This window comes from Saimiri boliviensis, chromosome 1, assembly GCF_048565385.1.
Source record: "Saimiri boliviensis isolate mSaiBol1 chromosome 1, mSaiBol1.pri, whole genome shotgun sequence".
NCBI lineage: Eukaryota > Metazoa > Chordata > Mammalia > Primates > Cebidae > Saimiri > Saimiri boliviensis.
The window spans coordinates 66,428,078-66,450,028 of NC_133449.1; the positions used below are offsets into that span (position 1 = coordinate 66,428,078).

General features: G+C 46.8%; 1 protein-coding gene across 22 annotated transcripts in view; it reads right to left on the reverse strand.

Moving 5' to 3' along the window:
- Positions 1-21,951, reverse strand: part of DYSF (dysferlin) — a 231,458-nt gene that overhangs the window by 16,693 nt on the left and 192,814 nt on the right. For all 22 annotated transcript variants that reach the window (XM_003922617.4, XM_003922619.4, XM_003922620.4 and 19 more), the window contains 9 exons: positions 14,949-15,077; positions 12,712-12,867; positions 11,102-11,193; positions 7,497-7,667; positions 6,681-6,823; positions 4,588-4,727; positions 3,319-3,407; positions 2,966-3,061; positions 2,403-2,544 (listed from right to left, as the gene is read on the reverse strand). In XM_003922617.4, the coding sequence (XP_003922666.3) occupies positions 2,403-2,544; positions 2,966-3,061; positions 3,319-3,407; positions 4,588-4,727; positions 6,681-6,823; positions 7,497-7,667; positions 11,102-11,193; positions 12,712-12,867; positions 14,949-15,077 (1,158 nt within the window). The remainder of the gene's footprint in view (positions 1-2,402; positions 2,545-2,965; positions 3,062-3,318; positions 3,408-4,587; positions 4,728-6,680; positions 6,824-7,496; positions 7,668-11,101; positions 11,194-12,711; positions 12,868-14,948; positions 15,078-21,951) is intronic.

Consider the following 21,951-nt stretch of genomic DNA (forward strand, 5'->3'; position numbering starts at 1 on the left):
CCTTCTCAGCTCTTCCTTCCAGCCACCCTCTCCCCAGAGTCTGGCATCACGCAGAACATCCCTTTCCCTCCAGCCCCCAGCAAGCCTCTCCGTCAACACCCTGACTCCTCTTCCTCCTCTCCCCCTGTGGGCTCATCATTCTCCCAAGTCTGGCCCAGACCCTCTCAGCCATCAAGCAAACGGTCTCCCACGTCCTCAGCCGCTCTCTTCCTCTGGAACTCCCTCGGCAGGTGGGCCCCACTCTCCCCTCCCTTCTTCCTCCTGACCAGGCCCTATGCTGCAGAGACAAAACCACATGGTAGCCAGAAAGGAGCCACCGCAAATTCTTAAACAGAAATCACAACTGGTTCCCCAGAACTGCCGGGTAACCCTCTCTGCGCTGCCAGTCACTCTCCCTCCCCATCTCTGTCCCTCCCCCACCGTCACTCAGCATGGCAGTTCTTTCTGGCCTTTTCCATTGGTCTCAAGTCACCTGCCCCAGTGCTGGGTCCTCTCTCCTCTTACTTCTGGGACAGAAACCTCCATTCCAGCCACTCCTTGTCCACATCTCCACCTGTCTCGAGGACGGGGCTGTCCCACCTCCCACTCCTCTCAGTGTCAGTCCCCATCCATGTCCAGCTCTTGTAGGTAAGCCCTGGAGGTGGCACATGGGGTGCAGCCCTCCCTCTCCATTCCCAGACCCCTCTCCCTCAGTCTGTGGCAGAGTGGGGCGGGGCAGTGCTGCTTCCAGGCAGACACAGCCTTGGCTTTCTGATGGCAACAGGCTGGTGACCGTCAAGCACACTGAACAGCAGCGAACAAGGCTCAACCTGCAAACGGCCCAGGCTTTTCTTGACCTCACAGAGCGCTGCTGCTCAGTTCTGCTTTCTGGCAGTCACTCCACAGCAATGGCTCAGTAAAGGGATCCACTTAACCCTGCTGAATCCATGTTTTCTTTTGTTTGATGGTTTCAGAAGGTTCTGCAGAACATTTTGGTTTCTCTAACACACAGATGATCCTGCATGTTAGGCTGGGCAGGGCCATGCCGTGGGGGTGTAATGAAGAGAGTTAAGAAAATCCAGGCACCGGAGTCTGTCATGTAAGAAAATCCAGGCACTGAAGTACGTCCTGTATCCCCTTCCTGGAATCATAGAAGCTTTGAGGCTTAAAGCCTTGAGCTGCCTCTGGAAGGAAATCAGGCCAACAGAACCTAAATGCCAGAGAGGCATTTACCCCCTTGAGCAGGAGAGCATCTCAGGGTGGAAATGAATGCCAGGTAGGATGAGGACGGTCAGAAGCTACAGCAGAGGGCCCTCTGCCTCCGGCCAGCATGGGCCTGAAGTCTCCACTGCCCTCAGCACCCCTCTGTGCTCTGGGGGCTGCACTCTGAGGGCAGGCCTGGTCCCACCAGGAGGATGTCGGCTGCCCTCGAGTTCTGCCTTGTTCAGGGGTAAAGAGCTGAGGCTGAGAAGTAAAGCTCTAAACTAGCAGATGCTGAGACACAGAGACCAAGGTCTCCAAATCCAGCCTCGCCTCTGGCTGATGATGCAAACCAGGTCTCCCGGGTGCCCTCGCCCTGTAGTAAGAGGTGGGAATGAAGACAGAGGACGGTGGCTGCAGGCCTGTAAGCAGAGCCGCTCCCAGTGGCTGTCCAGTTTGGAGGGTGACCGTAGGCACAGATGTGGAAAATGAGGCATGGGAAAGACGGCCAAGCAACTCCCAATCCTGTGGACATCGTGATCTACAGCCCAGGTCAGCCCTCTTGGGAGGCTCCCCCACGGGGTCTGCCCCACTGCCCCTTTGAAGGGACACCTCTGGGTGTCCCTACTCTGCCCACTCAGACCCCATGATTCTTCCTGCTGCTTAACTTGCCTGGGGTAAAGAGGGAGACAGTGACTTTGGGATCCGGATTTAGCTACAAATGATGGACATGGCACCATGTGGTTACGAGGTGGCCTTGGGGTGGCAGCTGTGCTGGGGATGGTAAAGATGGTGGAAGAGAATGGAAAAGCGGTGGACGCAGAGATAGTGGAGGCAGTTTTGGGGGTAGTAAGAGCAGGGGTGGTGGTGCCATGAATGACAGAACAGTGGTGGTGACATTGGCAGTGAGGAGGCAACAGTCGTGCTAACACCAGCAGTGACAGGACAGCAGTCATAGTGACATTGGCTGTGATGAGACAGCTGTCACAGTGATGTCACCTGCGATGGGATGGGGGTCGTCACACCATGCTGAGACGGCAGTGCTGGTGACACTGGCACTGCTGGGATAGTGGAGGTGGTGGCCATGCAGAGATGGCAGTGGTAGCTCCAACGTGCTGGGACAGCAGTGAGATTGTGACGGTGGCCAGGCAGGGACGTGGCCAGGTCAGGCTAACCTTAGAAGCCCTGGTGCTGGCACCCCGGGGGACAGGAAGGACACTGACCTTCTTGGCGACGGTACAGACTTGCTCAGCTGGCAGGTAGTCGAAAGGGAAAATGAACCTCCAGTTGAAGTTGCCTTCACCTCCCAGGGAGCGATAATGCACGTCTGTCTTTTGCTTGTGTTCTTCAAAGCCAATCATCCAACTAGACATACACATTTTTAGATAACGGTTCTCATTAAGATTTCCAACATAGTATATATATTATACATCTTCAACTTAGGCAGACAGCCTTCTTAACTCCTTCTTAGGAGTTAAGAAGGTAAATGAGCTTACTGCAAAAAGAATTCCCAGGAAATCGGCATGATGTACAAAATGTGCCATAAATTTGAAAACGTTCTAACTTCCTAGCCACTAAACTTGTCAGTTCAACCCAAAGTTCAGTGCCGAAAAGAAATACGGTGGAGAATGATTTCCCAAAAGGCAGGGACCACCCCCAGGAACCCTCCTTAGAAGCTTGCTTGTTCTCCCCTTCCCTGAGCCAGAGCCCCCCATGCTGTGCACAACCCAGAGGGAGCACAGGAGCCGCGGTGAGCAGGACAGGCGAGAGGACGCTGGCTCCCTACCCTTTCACGTAAATGTCGCTCATCTTCTCTCCCGTGATGCTCAGGTCATCCAGGATCACATCTCTGGTGTTCCAGATAATACAACGCAGAAAAAACCTGGGGAGAGGCATGACTCCAGTCCACCCAGATTTCCTACCAAAGGATGGGAGGGCCTTGGCCAAGAAGCAGACTGGCCCAAGAGGACTTGATGCCTGCCTGGCTGGACACTGGCCCAGGCCCGAATGAGAACTGTATTCTGTGGCCCGAGCAGCCTGAAGCCCGGCAGAGAAGAGCAACCGCCTGGTCCCACCCCCAGCCGGCTGCAACGCCCCCCACCCCCAGCCCAGCTCAGAGCCTCTGACTGGGCAAGTCACCTTCTGGCTCTCCGTGGGGTGATGTTGAAGGGAGGTCCAGGCCGCCCCAGGGCCTTCGGAAACAGGTCGACCCACATCTGCAGCTTCCCCTGCGGAGACAGGGTCCGTTCTCTCCCTACCCTTCTCATTTAACGAACTGTTAACCACACACCTGCCCTGGGCCAGGCACTGAGGAAACAGATCAGAGAAACCCAGGCCCTTCCAGGGAAAGGCTCACTGCCCTATACAAGGGACTACAGAGTCAACTGCAGAGGTGGCCGCTGCCCTTGGGCCTGTGCCAGGGGCTCAAGGCTCAGGGCAGGCTTCTCAGAGATGGCGGTGGCTCAGCTGAGTCTCAGAGGCCAGGGGAATGGCATGTGTGCGGCTGTGGCATGTCAGAGAGCACCTTTCAGCTACAGACGGGATGCTACTCTCCTTACCCGCCCCTCATCCTCCTCCCTCTCCGCAAGTGAGGTGCGAATTTGTCTCATCTTAGAGAAGAAGGAGCAGGGATTGAAGTCACTTGGTTAAGTCAGTTCTGCAGGGTCACAGAACTAGAAGAGGAAAGAGCCAACGTTTTGTTTCCACACCTGTTGTGCCACCTTGGGGAGGCTGGTAGCCAAACCACTAGGTGAAGAGAGAGCTGAGTTCCAAACGACAGAGGCAATGTTCTCTGGCATTCACAAAGGCATCATCATGGCTCACCTCAGAATTACTCTTTGCCTATAACCTTGTCTTCCCTTCTCCTCTTCCAAAACCCAGCTCTGAGCTCACCTCTTCCAGGAAGCCCTCCCTGTCACCATCCCAAGGCAGCCGTCTCTGTGGTCCCCACCCTTCAGTGTGGGAGGACTCCCCTGCTCCTGAGGATTGTTCTCTGTGGGTGGCTCTGTCACTTGGTCATAGGATGCCAGTGATCCTGGCTGTGTATCCTACAGCAGCCCAGCACAGGGCTGGCCATCTGAGACAGAGTCACTGACACAGTGGTTGGGTGGGGGCATCCTGAGGTCAGGCTGAAAGAGCAAGGCTTCAGGATGACAAGGAGAGGTTGGAGGCCAGGCCTACAGGGGTGAGGGGGGAGAGTTAGACTCATTTCATAGGCCCTGAGGGATGGAGGCAGCCAGGGGAAGCCAAGCCCTATAGAGCCCCTCCCAGGCCAACCGTGGCTGCACTTGGACTGTGAAGAGATGGGTCAAGGGGGGATTGACCAAATCCCAAGGTCCCCACTGGCCCTCCTGGGGTTGGGGCTATCTGGAGTTCGAGGACTCTGGGGCCCAAGGGTCAAGGTTCTACCTGCTCGATGTCCGGCTGCAGGGGGCTGTAGAGGGGCCGAGACTCCACGTGCTCCGGGACCAGGCCCTGCTGCCGAAGCACGTGCAGAGCCAGACGCTCCTCCACCGGGCCCAGGTGTGGGTTTGGGATCCTGCCAGCCTCTGCGCCAGAGAGAAGACAGAAAAGTTGCAGGAGCTGGGGAAGCGAGAGATGATGGGGCTGCCCAGGGAGCAGGCTGAGCAGGGCTACCTGAGGCTCATGGGGAGCCCCTAACCCCCACAGCCTCACCCCCAGCCCAGATGCACTTGTTCTGGTCCTCATGTCTCACTTTCTGTAGGGGAAATCTTGCTGTCCATGAGCTCCAGGCTTAACATTCAGAGTCCCCATTGCCATCATTTCTACCAAGCCTGTTCTATAAAGTTTTCTTCCTATTTTCCACCATACAAATCCTTCCCGTTTCCAAAGCTCACCTCTTCTAGGAAGCCCTCCCTGACTGCTCCCAACTCTAAGCCTCAGCAACCTTTACCCCTAAGTCTGGCATCTTAGTGCTGTGAGTATTATGCTCTCATTCATGTCAGTTGTTCCGTTAGCAGCAGTAGCTAAAATAATACCAATAACAGCAAATATTTCTAGAGCAGGAACCACATGCCAGGCACTATTCTTCAAGATATTGACATATTTCATCTTCATAAGGCGCCTAGAAGCTAAATGCTGTGATTTTCCCCATTTTAATAGATGAGAAATTTGAGGCACAGAGAGCACACGGCTAGCAGCAGGGCAGCTGAGATCACGTGCTCACTCAGGAACGGTGCATGACTGGCATGAACACCTCTTCCTGCCCCAGGTGCTTCCCAGGTACAGTGCCTCCTTGCTAGAAGATGGGTCAAAAACTGATGCCACAGATGGGGAGAAGGCACGGGGTAGTCCTGCCCCTGAGATGCCATGTATACCCATATGTACACACACATGTGTTCCCCATCAGACCTGCCCTCCCCATCTCAGGATGGGCCCCAAAGGAAGAGGCATGGCACCTCGGAAGGCACACCAAGCCAGGACCCTGGCTCGGCCCCTAGCCGACTGGGTGGCACTGGGCAGGTGGTTTGCCACTCTTGGTCTTACCAGCCCAGCCTCCTGTGTAAAGGCAGGCAGATGTCGGACCTCACCATCTCTAGCTTTCTGGCTTTTGTTTCTTATGACTCTGTGACCACGAGCCATGGCCCTGTGCTGAAGCTGCTCACAGACTAGTAGAAGGAAATGAGACTCCCTCAAAAACAGATGCACATTCTACAGGAAAAGGGAATGAAGGGGGCTGGGGAGTGCCTTATGGCCAAGCCTGGCTGTGCCGTGACCTGGGAGTCAGGAAAACAGAATGAGAAGGAGGAGGGGGTAGGGGATGGGGGCATCAAAGCCATCATTTCCCTTTTATAACCTTGGCACCAGCTCTGACATCAAACATCTCTGAAGCAACCAGAAGGCGAGGGGCCAGCTGGGCCTGTAAACACCTCTGGGGAGTCTGAGCTGTTCTGAGTGGGTGATGCAGGCCTGCGGGCATCTCAGACACACGGAGAGCATGTGGTGGGATTCTCCGCCAGGAGTGCTGGGCAGAACCGGGAGCAGGGTGGGGCACTGCAAGGCCTCCTGCCTGCTTTGGGATCCTTTAGATGCATGGGCTGCGGGTGAGGAGCTTGGAAGGCATCATCAAGGTCAAGCTGCCAAGCTGGTGCAATTTAAGTAGAAAACTGTTTCTTAGAAGTGGACTGTATCCCAAACTCCACCCAGAGTCAGAGCCGCCAACGCCAGAAAGAGACTGAGCCTAACTCTAACCTTGACACTGGCTTCAGACTCACCTCTGCTCTTGCCCTCAGACGGGCCCCAACCTGGCCTTGGAATGCACTCTGACCCTGGCTGTGCCCTGACCTCTAATTCTCACAGTGACATCACAGGTCAGTGCTGGTCCTAAAAGTGCCAAGTGCAAGTGAAGCCCATCTGTGCTGCCCACAGCCTGCTGATGTGGATTACGTCCGCTTGGGTCCTTTATGGTAGCAGAGGGTCTGGTGAGAAAGGAAGGGGTACAGCAAGAGCCCACCATGGTTTGGGGTCACGTGCCAGCTCACCTATCTCTTCAATGGAGTATTCTTTATCCTGAAACATCACACTGTCTGTGCGGTACACGGGCGCCTTGACTCTGCGCTGCTGGCAGAAGAGGTGAAGGAGCTGGGAGGGGCGGAGCTGATCCCGCCACTGGTTCGGTCCAGAGCTGAGGACCAAGCACAAGACATAGACGAGATGCTTCAAGGACACTGACGAGGGGCATGCGGGGACCAGTGTACCCCCATGCACAGCACTGCCCACCCTTTGCTTTTTCGTGGGTGCCCTATCTGATCGCTCACTGTGACTGGGCAACCCCATTTTACAGAGGGAGAAATGGAGGCTCAGAGAGAAAAGGACTCGTTTAAGTGTGGAACTGCAACTTAAATGTTTTCAATTTCCAGAGTTAGAGAATCAGACCCAGACAAGACTCGAGATGATGGGAAGAGGGTGCTGTCCACACATGCATTCCCCTGACAAACGATCACAGAATTCCTCTTCGGGCCAGCTGCGGCACATGTGTCCTCCCATCTGTCTCCCCTGCTTCCTTCCTTCCCTCTCTCCCTTTCCAGGTGCCAAGCCCTCTCTAGGCCTTCTGTGTGCATTACAGAGAACTGGATTATAACAACGTGATGAGCCAGGTTCTTGGTTCAAGGTTATTGCTTACAACCAAAAACATCTCTGGGTCTCAGTTTCTTCATCTGCGGAGTGGGGATAGGGCTCCCACTAGACTCAATGAGAGAATGGCTAGGAAGTGCTAAGCCCAGGGCTGGCACATGGTAAGTGCTCAGTAGACCAAGGTGGTATGTTGTCAGAGAAGCAGCCAGCCCCCATCCACGTACACACAGTAGGTCTGTGGGAGTCCACAGCGAGCCCCAAACTTGGACAGCAGCCTGTTCTCTAGGTCGATGACCGTCTCACCGATCTTTTCATCCTTGGAGAGGAGGTCATAGTCGTAGAGAGTGATCTTCAGGTCCTTCTCCAGAGGCAGAGTGCAGGTCAGCTCAAACATCCTACACGAGAGGCAGATTTCTGATGTCACCCGACATGGGACACCCAAGGGAGAGGCAGGGCAGGGCAAGGCAGGGCAAAAGCTCAAAACTACCCCAGGGAGTCTTCCTTCCTTGGAACCCCTGTAGCTCTTACAGGCACAACCACCCACAGCACTGCTGTACTGGGCCTGAGTGTGTGCGTTGGGGGAGAGGGGACAGGACTTTCCCAAATAAACCGTGCTAGGTATAAGGCAGGTGCCTGCCTGATGGACCACAGAATGAAAGAATGAATTGGAAAAGCACATTGAAACTGAAGCTTTGACCACGACCAGGAGACCAGAGATACAAGATGTGAAACTCCAGAGCCAGGATCCAGAGCTTCGGAATTTACTAATGAGTGGTTTCAGACCCGCTCTCCAGACTCTTCACACTCACTTCTGGGAGGGGATGGAGGGAGAATTTGTGAAAATATTTCTTTGGCAAAAGCTCCTGCTGTATCTGAGATCCCCACCTACCATGGGCATCAAAGGCAGGGGTATTCTCCCTTCTCCCCCTAAAATGGGAGACACAAGCTTGGCACCTGGCGCACACTCAGGAAAGCTAAAGCAGCTTGTGGCAGGGAGAAGGAGGGTAGGGGCCACATTTGGGAGGAGCTGTGCTCTGGCCCATGCCTGGGCAAGGAACGCAAGGACTTCCTGGGAGGAGACGAGACCACTATGAGGCCAGACTGGAACTGCTCTGAATCCTGCCTGTGGCACCCCCGAAGAGTTACAGCAGTGAGAGATTGTGGAGTGGACCATCTGAGAACCAGGGGCCAGGGACAGCAGCTAAAGGGACGCAGCATCTGCCATATCCCAGGAGGTGCAGTGGGAGGGCTCATGGGGGGCTCTCTGAGGAATCTCTGGAAAGCGCGCACAGGAAAATAAGTCGGCTTTCGGCATCTGCTGTTCAGAGACTGCCCGGATGACAGGTGTGGTGAGCACCTGGGACAGGGCCCTCTCTCTAGCCCTGATTCTACAGGAATTAGAAGCTCAGAGGTCAGCCAGAGCAGGAAGGGAGAAACACTAGACCCAGGAATGGAGGAAGGCAGGGCCCCTCCTTCCCTACACACACACACACACAGGGACACAGACACACATACACATACACACACACACCTACACACACATGAACATGCACACATACATAAATACACACACACACCTACACACACATGCACATACACACATACACATACACATGAACATACACACATACATAAATACATCTACACATACATGCACATACACACACATATACACATACACATACACACATATATATACACACCCCACACATACATATGAATAAACACACATACACACACATGCATACATACACACACATATACAGACACACATATATGCAAATACACACACACAAATACACACATATACACAGACATACACAGACACACACCTGTATACACACATAGCTGCACCCAAAAAGGGGACACACTCCCCTAGAGCCTCAGGAAGCTCAGGATTCCATACAAATGGATGACAGGTTATGGCCTGAGATTGTGGGTTTGTGAGATAAAGTGGCTGAGCTCCACATGAGCAGAAAAGCCACCTGCCTGTCAGTTTCTGCAGGGGAGAGGAGAAGGTAACACCATGGAATACACGATGCCAAAAACGAAGTTGTGCTTTGATTCCACCTCATGCATGATGTTTGTCTGACACACGGGTTACAAAACGGAAGAGTTTCTGTTGTGATCTGAGGGAGGCTTGAAGCACAAGGCGGACCGGCTTGGCCAGGACTGGGGGGAGATGGGGAAACAAGCATGGGAGGGGTGTGTTCCTACACTGGCTCCCCTGTCTCCCCTGAACCCTGACACGCGCCCACCCACTGTGGAACAGGCCCTGCCCACTGCCCCATCACCACTAGCCTGAAGCCCTGCGCCAGCACCTGGAGCTCACCGTACAGAGTTCCTCTCTCCCACCTACCACTTCCCTCCAATCCCCGCTTGGTCGGGGCTCATCACTGGCCAGGGCTGGTTCACCTTCAAAAGCTGCATTTCCCCATGGAGATTGGGTCCTCACTGCAGGGTGAGTGACCACAACTAACTCAGCAGATTCCAGTTTATACATGCAATAGGTGACTTGTCGGCATCAGAACAGCAGGCGTCTTCTCCTGCAGGTGCCAGAGAAACAGCCACCACCCTCCGTCTGCGTCCTCCCCCTCTGGCCTAAACAAGCTCACATCCAAAGAGCAACTCAGGATGCCTAGGAGCTGCCTCCATGCAATGGGCCTCGATTCTTCCTTTCCTTGTCCTTAGATTTCAGGAATCATTTGACTATCTTGGGTCTACATTGTTCCTCTAGCTCAGGTGTCCCCAAACTATGGCCCGCGGGCCGCATGCGGCCCCCTGAGGCCATTTATCCGGCCCCCCGCCGCACTTCAGGAAGGGGCACCTCTTTCATTGGTGGTCAGTGAGAGGAGCACAGTATGTGGTGGCCCTCCAATGGTCTGAGGGACAGTGAACTGGCCCCCTCTGTAAAAAGTTTGGGGATGCCTGCTGTAGCTCTTGCTACAGACACATGTGGGACACTTACAGAGAACTCATTACTAAATGCAATGACATATACCAGATTTCATATACCGAGACATTAGTAAAAGGACATTAGTGGGAAAACTGATGAAATCCTAAAAAAAAAAAAAAAAAAAAAGTCTAGAGTTTGGTTAATCATAATGCACCAAAGACGATTTCTTCATTTTGACAAATGTCCCATGATTAGGTTAAGATGTTATCAGCGGGGGGAAATTGAGTAAAGGGTATATGGAAATTCTGCACCATCTCTGTAACTGTTCAATAAATCTACAATTATTCCAAAGCAAAAGTTTATCTTGAAAAAAAATAAAAAGAAGAAGAAGAAGAATTGGCAAATGCATCTTCTGAGCTTTCATGTAGATTTCTTTTCCTTTTTTTTTTTTTTTCTTTTCAGACAGGGTCTTGCTCTGTCACCCAGGCGGAGTGCAGTAGTGTTATCACAGATCACTGTAACCTCAAACTCCTAAGCTCAAGGGAGTTGAGGTTACACCTCCTACCTCAGCCTCCCAAGTAGCTCAGACCCCAGGCGTGCTATCATGCCTGGCTAAGTTTTTTTATTTTTTATAGAGATGGGGTCTTGCTATGTTGCCCAGGCTGGTCTCAAACTCCTGGGCTCAGGTCATGTAGATTTCTGATCTTAGAGGTAATTGTTTAGTGTTTAACCAGGAGCTTCTGCTGGGACCAAGTCTTTCGCAGCTAAAGAAGAGCTAGCCGATGCTATGCCACTATAGACATGCAAGATTTAAGGAATACAGTTTTGCTCCAGGAGGTAGAGACTTCACAGTGCCAGCTGCAACTCCCCCACTAGACTGTATGTCATCCTGTCTGGGTCCTCCACCCCAAGACCCAAGATGCCCCAATTTACTTTCCAAATACAGGCTCCAGCGTGCAGGGGATGTAGTTATCCTGGTCACTCACTGATTTCTTCCCCATGGAGATCTTGATGTAAGGATCACACTGGAGGAGGAGACAAAATGTTTCTGTGAAATCACTGTCCCAACATGTCTTTGGGGCTTTGTGAGTACTTGCCTCTGGATGGGATGAGGGAGCAGCCCTCAGGAAGCTGAGATGCGGGCTGTGTCCTGCCAGGACAGGGCCTGTCCTACACACCACAGCACTCCACTTGGCCCCTGACACGGGCTTCTGGCCTTGGCTCCAGCAGTGGGAATGGGCGCCTGAGCCCTTCATACTCCCAGTCTACTGCTCCACTGGGAGAGGCCAGGCCCTTAGTGGAAACACAACATTCTGTATTACACACATGACGAGGCCAGGCTGGGTTCCTCTCTGCGACCTCTACTTAAGCATATGAAAAAGGAGAGGGGCAGTCAGCCTATGGCAGCCTAGGCTAGCCCAGGGAGGTCACCCCCCATGCTTCCTGCAAGCACCAGCACCCCTCAGCAGTGGCCCAGTGGCTAGGGCTGCAGAGTGCCCAAGGTTAGTCTGGCATCGAGAAGGCTTCGAGCATATAAACCAACCTGCTGGCCATGACCACACTTTGGAGGCTAGCAGTGGTGCCCAGGCTAAGGACTACTCTGTCCCACCCCTTGAAAGGTGGGGCTCCAGGGATGGGACACCAGGCTTCCACCCACCACCTGAAGGGCACACACTAGGCCTAAACCTACCTAATGAGACAAGAGGGGACCCAGCCTCAAGCCTGTAAACACGCATGAGGCCTCATCCTTGCCTCTCGTCTTTCCTCTTTCTTTCTCCTCCCAACATTTCTTTCGCCTCCCACCCCTGCCATCTACCCATAATGCCAGACTCCTTCCCTCCTTCAAGTCTCCCCTCTCTATCTCAGGCAATGATTAAAGGCAAACAGCTTAGGCACTTGCGTTGGGCACAAAATGTAACGAAGGGCCAAAACAGTGATCAAGATAAACAGTATTTTAATGCAATATTTTAAAAATTAAAATCAATGTCGATAGTCCATGATAAACAAAATATCAAAATTTTAAATAAAGACAGGATGAGCATTACCAGCATTCCCTCTTGCCTGGGACTCCACCAGGACTAGGCACGGCAGTCACTAACCCTGCCCCTCTCCCCCATCACTCCTCCCCACTCACCACTGAGAGTCCCAACCTACACCTTCGGCCTTACTTATCTCTATGCCTTATTCCTGTTCTAGACACACATTAAGCAATTTTCTTTCAAACCTTTGCCTATGCTTTGACCCCTCTTAAAACACTATTTTCTTCTCCCTCCCAGTCTGTCAAAATCTCATCTATCCTAAGAGTCCTAGTCCTTCCAGGAAGCCTTCCCCATTTTCCCAAAGTCCTGTACTGACATTGACCTTTCCTGACCTTCTAGAGCACTTTGTGCTTAACAGAACTCCATCCAGGCACCTCTCAGTTTTGTTTGTGTGTTTCCCAACCTACTATGAACTCCCTGAGGCAGAGTTTGTGTCCAGGTTCTGCAGGCCATCTGTACCTAAGCCTGCTACTCTGGGGGAGTTAAGGGTTCTAGGAAAGTTACCTTCCCATTGGGGTCCTTGGGCTGCAGGCCAAATGCTCGGACAATGTAGATGCGGACCAAGCACTCCTGTGGTCCCTGGGCAGCCAGCTGGTGGAACTGTCTTGGGGGCATGGGGATGGCTGGGTCTTCTGGGAGGGGATAAATTCTGAAGAGGCCCTGTAAAGAAGAAAGGGGGTTAACTCATTTTTATCATCATTGTTGACATGTTTGGCTTTGTCCCCACCCAAATCTCAAATTGAATTGTATCTCCCAGAATTCCCACGTGTTGTGGGAGGAACCCAGGAGGAGAAAATTGAATCATGGGAGCTGTGCCAGTCTTGTGATAATGAGTAAGTCTCATGAGATCTGATGCAGTGGCATGAGGACTAAGGACAACTGTGTTCAAACTGAGGTCATGATGTTGGAATCTTGAACGCTGAAAATTCCAAAGAAATGGTATATATAGAATTCTATCTGACTTGAAATTTTCCCTTCCTGGAGCTCTGGATGCTGAGATTAAGAGGTTCCACATGACACTAACTTCCAGGAAGCAGCCATTACAAGAATCAAAGAAAAACCATTTTTTGAGAAGAAATTCAAGCTGGCTACAGAAATTTGCATAAGTAGCAAAGAGCCTAATGTTAATCCCCAAGACCATAGGGAAAATGTCTCCAGGCCAGGTCAGAGATCTTCATGGCAGCCCCTCCCATCACAGGCCCAGAGGCCCAGAGGCCCAGGAGGAAAAAGTGGTTTCGTGGGCCTGGCCCAGTGTCCTCATGCTGTGTGCAGCCTAGGGACTTGGTGCCCTGTGTCCCAGCTGCTCCAGCTGTAGCTGAAAGGGGTCAATGTATAGCTTGGGCTATTGCTTCAGAGGGTGGAATCCCCAAGCCTTGGCAGCTTCCAGGTGGTGTTGAGCCTGTGGGTGCATGGAAGTCAAGAAATGAGGTTTGGGAACCTCCACCTAGATTTCAGAAGATGTATGGAAATGCCTGGATGCCTAGGCAAAAGTTTGCTGCAGACGCAGGACCCTCTGGGGAACGTCTGCTAGGGCAGTACAGAAGGGAAATCTGGGGGTTCTGAGCCCCACATATGGAGCACTACCTAATGGAGCTGTAAGAAGAAGGCCACCACCCTCCAGAACCTACAATGGTAGATCCACTGATAGCTTGTACCGTACACCTGGAAAAGCCATAGACACTCAATGCCAGCCCATGAAATCAACCAGAAGCGAAACTGTACCCTACAAAGCCACAGAAAAGGAGCTGCCCAATACCATGGGAACCTACCTTTTGCATCAGCATGAGCTGGATGTGAGGTCTGGAGTCAAAGGAGATCATTTTGGAGCTTTAAAATTTGACTCCCCACTGGATTTCGGACTTGTATGGGCCCTATAACCTTTTTGTTGTGGCCAATTTCTCCCATTTAGAACAGATGTATTTACCTAACCTGCACTCCCATTGTATCTAGAAAGTAACTAGCTTGCTTTTGATTTTACAGGCTCATAGGTGGAAGGAACTTGCCTTGTCTCAAATGAGACTTTTGGGTTAATGCTGAAATGAGTAAAGACTTTAAGGAACTATTGGGAAGGCATAATCAGTTTTAAAATGTGAGAACATGAGATTTAGAGGGGTCAGGGGTTGAAATGACATGGTTTGGCTATGTCCCCACCCAAATCTCAACTTGAATTGTATCTCCCAGAATTCCCATGTGTTGTGGGAGGAACCCAGGAGGAGGTAATGGAATCATGGAGGCCATTTTCCTGTGCTATTCTTGTGATGGTAAATAAGTCTCACGAGATCTGATGGGTTTATCAAGGGATTCTGCTTTTGCTTCTTCCTCATTTTCTCTTGCTGCTGCCATGTGAGAACTGCCTTTCACCTCCCGCCATGATTCCAAGGCCTTGCCAGCCATGTGGAACTGTAAGTTCAATTAAATATCTTTCTTCCCAGTTTTGGGTGTGTCTTTAACACAGACTAAAACCAAACTAATGTAATTGTCACCAACACAATCATCATCATGACTATTACTCTCATCTCTACCAGAGTCACCACCACCGAGACCACCAAGCCCAACACCATCCCAGCACCACAGTCAGATTCTTTGTTGGTGGCATTACCATCACCATCTCTGTTACTCACAGAGTTACCAACATCAGCACCAGGGTCACTGCTGTGGTTACGACCCCTCCCCTTCACTTATTGCTCTGACACCATAGTCTTAGGCCTACCTGGGTTAGGGACATGTCCTCAAGGATTTACCTTAAATTCGCCAATGACAGATGGATCTTCTGTCTCCTCCTGCGTCTTGCCCCGGTACAGCTTGAAGGTGTTACAAAAGTCAGACAGGCCCTCAAAGGCCTCCACTTTCTCCAGTTGTGTGTCATAGACCTGCCATGCATTGGGGTTTAGAGGAGGGGACAAGAGAAAGAAAGTAGAGCAACAACAAAGGAAGAGGAAACAAGAGAAGGAGGGAAACACAACAGTATGAGAGTGAACAAAGAGAGGGAAGAAAGAGAGAAGAGGACAAGGAGGGAAAATGACCAAAAAAATAATAATAAAGGAATGAAGGCAAAGAAAAGTGCAGGGTTGGAGAGGTAGAGAGGTCACAGAGGGAGCCAGGGAGGAGCAGAGGAGGAGGTAGACAGAAAAGTCCAGGGGAAGGGGGCAAAAGGGATATTTGTTCAGCTCCATTAGGGAACAGGTTTTCTGGTTAATCAAATATTCTAAGTACCTGAGAGTCGTCAGAGACATGGACAGCACGTTTTTTTAAATAAAAAGATTATGAATGAACAAAAGAGTGGACTGACATTTTATTTGAAGACTGTGACAAATGTCTGGAAAATTAATGGTTCACGTACAGGATATCCAATGACAATGGTATCAAATACCAAGCTAACCATGTCTTCTGAGCATCACTTTAAATGTGTTAACTCAATTGATGTACCTGTCTTTTCTCAAATAGCCAATGATTATTATCTGTTAAAGCAGTGTTTTGGAATTGCTTAGGCTTTAATAAAACAGCAAGGTTTTTTTATTGTGCTGCTAAAATGTACCTAATAAACAGTAACATTAAACAGGTTAATATACATGCTAAATCGCTCACATCTGAAATCATCTTTCTAAATACTATTTCTCATTTAAGCCCAGCTCAAATTCTGTCTCTTCCTTGAAGTTCAAGTTCTCTTTTCTAATAAATACTTAATTATGTAAGCGATACAGGCTTGTTATTTAAAATTTAGAAAAACACAAGGAAATATTTTTAAAATTTAATAGTCTTAAATTCTTTGATTCTCAAAAATAACTAATTATTTGAAAGTATTTGGTATATGTCCTTTATATATCTTCTTTATATATATAATTTTTTAACCAAAATTATGAACTCACAAGACACAAACTTGTGTTGTAGCTTGTTTTGTGGGTGGAGGGGGTAAGCGAGGGGAAATGTCTCACTCTGTCACCCAGGCTGGAGTGCAGTGGCGCAATCATGACTCACTGCAGCCTTGACCTCCAGGGCTCAAATGATCCTCCTACCTTAGCCTCCTGTAGCTGGAACTGCAGGTGTGCCACCACACCGAGCTAATTGTTCTTCTTTTTTTTTTTTTTTGCCCAAGTTGATTTCAAACTCCTGGACTCAAGCAATCCTCCCACTTCATCCTCCCAAAGTGCTGGGATTACAGGTGTGAGCCACTGTGCCTGGCTTGTAACTTGTTTTTTAATCTAATGATGTACCATGAAAATCTTTAAAAGATCAAAAAATATGCATCCATAATACTCTTCCTACTGACAACATGATATTAAATTTTATAAATGTATCACAAGATATAATTAACATTTAGTTTTTCGGTTTTTCAATTTTTTTTTTTTTTTAATTTTACCTTCTGTAAAGATGGGGTCTCACTATGTTTCCTAGGCTGGTCTCCAACTCCTGGCCTCAAGCAATCCTCCCACCTCAGCCTCCCAAAGTATAGAGATTATCGACATGAGCCACCAGACCCAGCCACCATTATTTTTTTAAACCACTTATAGGGTATAGGAGTTTTAAAAACTCCAAGTGTTAAACCACTTATAGGGTATAGGAGTTTTAAAAACTCCAAGTGTTCTATGTACTTGTTTAAATTTATCTTTATGATAAGCTCCTAGAAAAAGAATTCCTGGTCAAGGAGTATGCACATTTTAAGAACTTTGATGTGCACAGTCAAAGTGCTCTCTGGAAAACTGTGTAGATGCATATACTCCTATCCACAGTGTACTAGTGTATCCACAGTGCCCACACAGTGACTGTCTTTCACCATCACTGTACATTTTCACCCTTCTTTAACTTTGTTAATTTGATAGATGGAAGACGGTATGCTGAATTTTTAATTGCATTTATTTAATAGAGATAATAAAAACAATAGAGAAACTTGCATGGGTTTATCAGCCATTTGTATTTCTTCTGCTCATCCTTGTCACCCGTACATTTTCCATCTATTTGTGTCTGTTTTCTGTTCTGCGGTGATTTGAGAGGCTTCTTGGTCTATAAAGCATATTAACCTTTAGTCTATCAAATATTTGTCCCAATCTGTCACGTGCATTTCAGTTATGTTTATATTTATGATATTTTATTTATGGTATGTTTATGTTTGTGTTTATATTATATGTATGGTCATGTTTGGTTATCTTATTTTTGTTTATATTTACGATTTTTTAGCCATACTAGAAACTTCTAGAACATCTCATCTAAAGATCTTTTTGTTTATAGCATTTGCCTTTGAATTATACTTAAAATGTCTTCATAGCAAGATTATTCAACACTCAATTCAATTTGGTACACAGTGTGAGGCAAGAATTTATTTTTTGCTAAATGGTTAGGTAATTATCTAAGCATCATATTTGTTTAAACTTCTCCCTTTCCCATTACTTGTGTAATACGTCAAATGCTCACGCATCCTTCTGTTTGTGATCTCTGTCTGCTCTGCTGATCTGTGTGTTTTTCACTGATACCATGTTTTAATCACTGTGGCTTCATAACCTGTTTCATTACCTAATGTTCTTCCAGATGAAATTTTAAAACATGAAGTTCCATTCTAAACAAATGTTTCTTTGGAATTTTTGTTAGGCTTGCATTAAACTTAAAACTAATTTTGAACAGGGGAATTGGTATCTTTATAGTATTAACATTTTAATACAGGAACATGATCTGATTCTCAGCTTACCCCAGGCTTTTATTATTTATAGGCATCTTCACACAGAGCCTAGGTGTTTACTGTTGAGTTTATTCCTCATGAAGCTTTTTTTGTTGGTATTATGAATGTGAATTTTTCTTCCAATAGATTTTCTAAATAGTTGCTGCCATCTTAAGGGGTTCTCCTGATGGTCTAATTTTTCAGTTGGTTCTCTTCAGGTAGTAAGCAAGTCAGTGAGACAGGGATAATTTTGTCTTCTCCTTTCTGAAATTAACGACCTGTTTCTTTTTGTTGACATTGTAATGGTTAGAAAATTCAGAACAACGTTGGTGATAACATTAATGTGATCATGGTGAGTCTTGTCTCTGTCAAAAGGACGGCCCTAGTGTTTCACTCGGTACCTTAACCTATACTGAGTCACAGAGCATTTCAGTAATCTTCAATCCATAAGCCATGGACTCTTGCACCAGACAAATGCACTTAGTAACATTCTTGAGAAATACAGGTTCAATTTTCACAGTAAAGAAATTTTCTGAACTAATAAAGCTGGATGTTGGTTGTTGGCTTCAAAGATGTTCTTTTCAACATTAAGGAAACTCCTATTTCCAATATGTTACTTGATCTTATAAATCATCAATAGATATTGAACTTTATTGAATGCTTTTCAGCACCAACTGAAATAATCTTTGTTAATGTTACCTACTGATATGATGAATACTGTTCATGATTTCCTAATGTTTGAACTTTTTATATTCCTGGAATAAAGCCAATTTGGTTTTCATGACATTATTTTATTATTGGTTAGATTTCATTTGCTATTATTTCTCTAAGATTTTTCATATATATTCATGTCATAAATGATATTTATACATATGGCTGAACTTTATCAGATTTTGGTGGTAATTCTAGCTCTATAAAAATCAAAGTTTTCTACAGTTTAATATTTTCTCTGCTGTAAAACAGCATATATAGCAGAGGAATTATTTATTATTTGAAAATTTAGGAAATTCATTTCATAATTCCCTGGCTCCAGCTCTCTCTTTGAAGGTCATTCTTTGATAATTTTCCTGTTTCTTTCATAGTTTTTGCTGCTTCTTGAGACAGTTCTAGTATTTCTCTTTTCCTTCACATTATCTCATTTTAAGGAGATTTTCAAATCTGTTAACATAGAAATATACTTAGAATTTTTCTAAAATGTCCTAACTCCCAATTATCTCTACTGTTATGTCCCTATTTTCCTTACAGATTTTGTCTTGGTTTTCTCTATGTCTCTAAAGTAGATTTGCTGGAGAGTTATCTATTTTAGTAGGTTCTTTCCAATCAAAATGCCAATTATTTGAGTTTTCAGTTCAACTTTATATTTTTTTCCAATTTTTTGTGCTTTTTTTCCCCTTTTTATTTTTTCTTTCCCTTTTTTGTCCGAATGTTTTAAGGGCTTCTCATCATCATTATTCTTTCTACTTCTTGAATTGAAGCTTTACTTACTTCAGTCCGTTTTTCCAGATAATGAAATTATTTACTCATATGAAATTGTCTCTGCTCACTAGTGTGTGGGCATTGCCTCATTTCTTTTGATATATAATGTTTTCACTTTCATTTTTGTGGCATTCTGTAATTACAGTTTTACCTTTATTATTTGATCCCAGAGTTAGATACTTAATTAGTTTTCATTCTTTTGTAATTAATGTAATTTCTTAAGGCCACAAATTTCCTCCGAATGCTACTTTAACTATAACCATTAAGCTCTAATCTGTAGTGTTTTGTTGTTTCCTAGATGCTCTGTGATTTCTGTCAGTATTTCTCCTTCACCCAAGAATTGTTAAAATTGAGTTATTCTTTAATTTTCCAGGAAGAAGAGGCCTTTTGGGCTTTTGATCTTGTTACAAATTTCTAATTTTATTGCATGACAATCAGAAAATGTTGTCTGTGGTATTGTCACTTTTTGAAATTTATTAAAGTTTTCTTCATGGCTTGTTACATGGTCAATTTTAGTAAAAGTCCCATAGTTGTAGCCTTTATTTTCAGGCTACTGGGTTAAATCAGGTGACTAATCATGCCAAGCCTTCTATAACCTCTGACTTTTTTTTTCTTTTTTTGAAACAGAGTCTTGCCCTGTCACCCATGCTTGAGTGCAGTGATGCTATCTTGGTTCACTAAAACCTCCACCTGCCAGGTTCAAGCGATTCTCCTGTCTCAGCCTCCTGAGTAGCCGGGATTAAGGCTTGTGCCACCACGCCTGGCTAATTTTTGTATTTTGAGTAGAGATGGGGTTTCACTATGTTAACCAGGCTAGTGTCAACCTCCTGACCTCAAGTGATCTGCACACGCTGGCCTGCCAGAGTGCTGGGATTACAGACGTGAGCCACCATGCCAGGCCCCCTCTAACATTTTTGTCTCCTTGATCTGACATGAACTGAAAGAAGGGAATTAAATCTCCCCCTACCAACTAGTGTGTTTCTATTGCTTCCTATGTCTCCTGTAAGTTGTTTTTTGTAAGTATTGATGTTACATTATTTAGCATATATTCTCATAACTGTCTTATCTTGGAATTGTACCATTTAGCATTATAAAGTGTCATCCTCTGTCTCATTTAAAAACCTGAGTACTCTCTCATTTAATATTAAGATTACGACTTCTGCTGTCATTTCATTTGCATGGTACACATTTTCCCAATCTTATTTTCAAATTTTATATATGTTTTTATTTGAGAGTTAGATTCTGCTTTGAAATCTGATTTAAATGTTTTAATTCAGAAATGACTGCTGCAACATGTATTGACGTGACAGAGATGTTTAGTCTTGTTTTTACATTTATTTTATAATTATATATTATGTAATGTATTTATATCTCATTTCCTCATTTCGTAGGGTCTTTTTTTTTAATCTTTGACTGCATGGCCCATTTTCCGTATGTGGAGAGGAGGCTGTGGTGCATGTGTGCAGCTCTTCTGACAGCTGGGATGACCTCAGCTTCTGTTCTAGTATCACTACACATTTATATATTCTGATCATTCTTAGCCCTTTACGTCTTTAGGCGTAGTATTTATAAGGTCCCTACTATAGCAATAATAAAATAATTCAATTTTATCTCCCTCTTTCTCCCTATTACCCAGTTTTAGACAGCAATATCTTCCTTAACATTTACCTTTATACCTTTTGCTTGTAACCTACTTCTATGCCTATTATGTGACTTGCCAATTTCAAATAATATCTGTCCACTGTATTTATCATATGGCAATCCGTGTCCTTACTGTATATTCCATACTCTTTTGTCTTTCTCCACCTAATTTTTGTCAGTTTTATCATTTCTGCATTTTCAGTATATATGATATTTACATTCTTACCAGGCCTTAACCCTTCCATTTGTTGTCATTTTGGTTCTAGGGTAAAATATGACCTTTTTTTTTTTTTTTTTGGAGACGAAGTCTTGCTCTACTATCCAGGCTAGAGTGCATTGGTGCAATCATAGCTCACTACAGCCTTGAACTACAACCAGTCCTTGTGTTGTGATTTTTGTCTTGTTTTTGTTTTTTGAGACAGAATCTCACTCTGTCACCAGGCTGGAGTGCAGTGGCGCGATCTCGGGTCACTGCAACCTCCACCTCCCAGATTCAAGTGATTCTCCTGCCTCAGCCTCCCAAGTAGCTGGGACTACAGGTACATGCCACCACACCCAGCTAATTTTTGTATTTTTTTTTAGTAGAGACAGAGTTTCACCATGTTGGTCAGGATGGTCTCAATCTCTTGATCTCATGATCCACCTGCTGGATGTAATTCCAAAGTGCTAGGATCACAAGCATGAGCCACCATGCCTGGCCCTCTGTGTGGTTTCTCCAGTTAACTTCCCAGTTAGCCTAAGTTCGTCCCCTAGGACTTCCCTTAAGACAGGCTGATTGGAACCACATTACCCTAGTTCCTGAATACGTGTAACTGATTATCCGTAGCCTTTATGCTTGCAGGGCAGCTTGGCTGAACATATAATTCTCAGGTCACCCTGTCTTTCCTTGATAATCTTATAGTGGTGTTTTATTGTCTTTGGATATTGAAAGCTGTTGTGAAAAAAATCGAAGCCACTTTGATTTAGTTCCTATTTTAAAT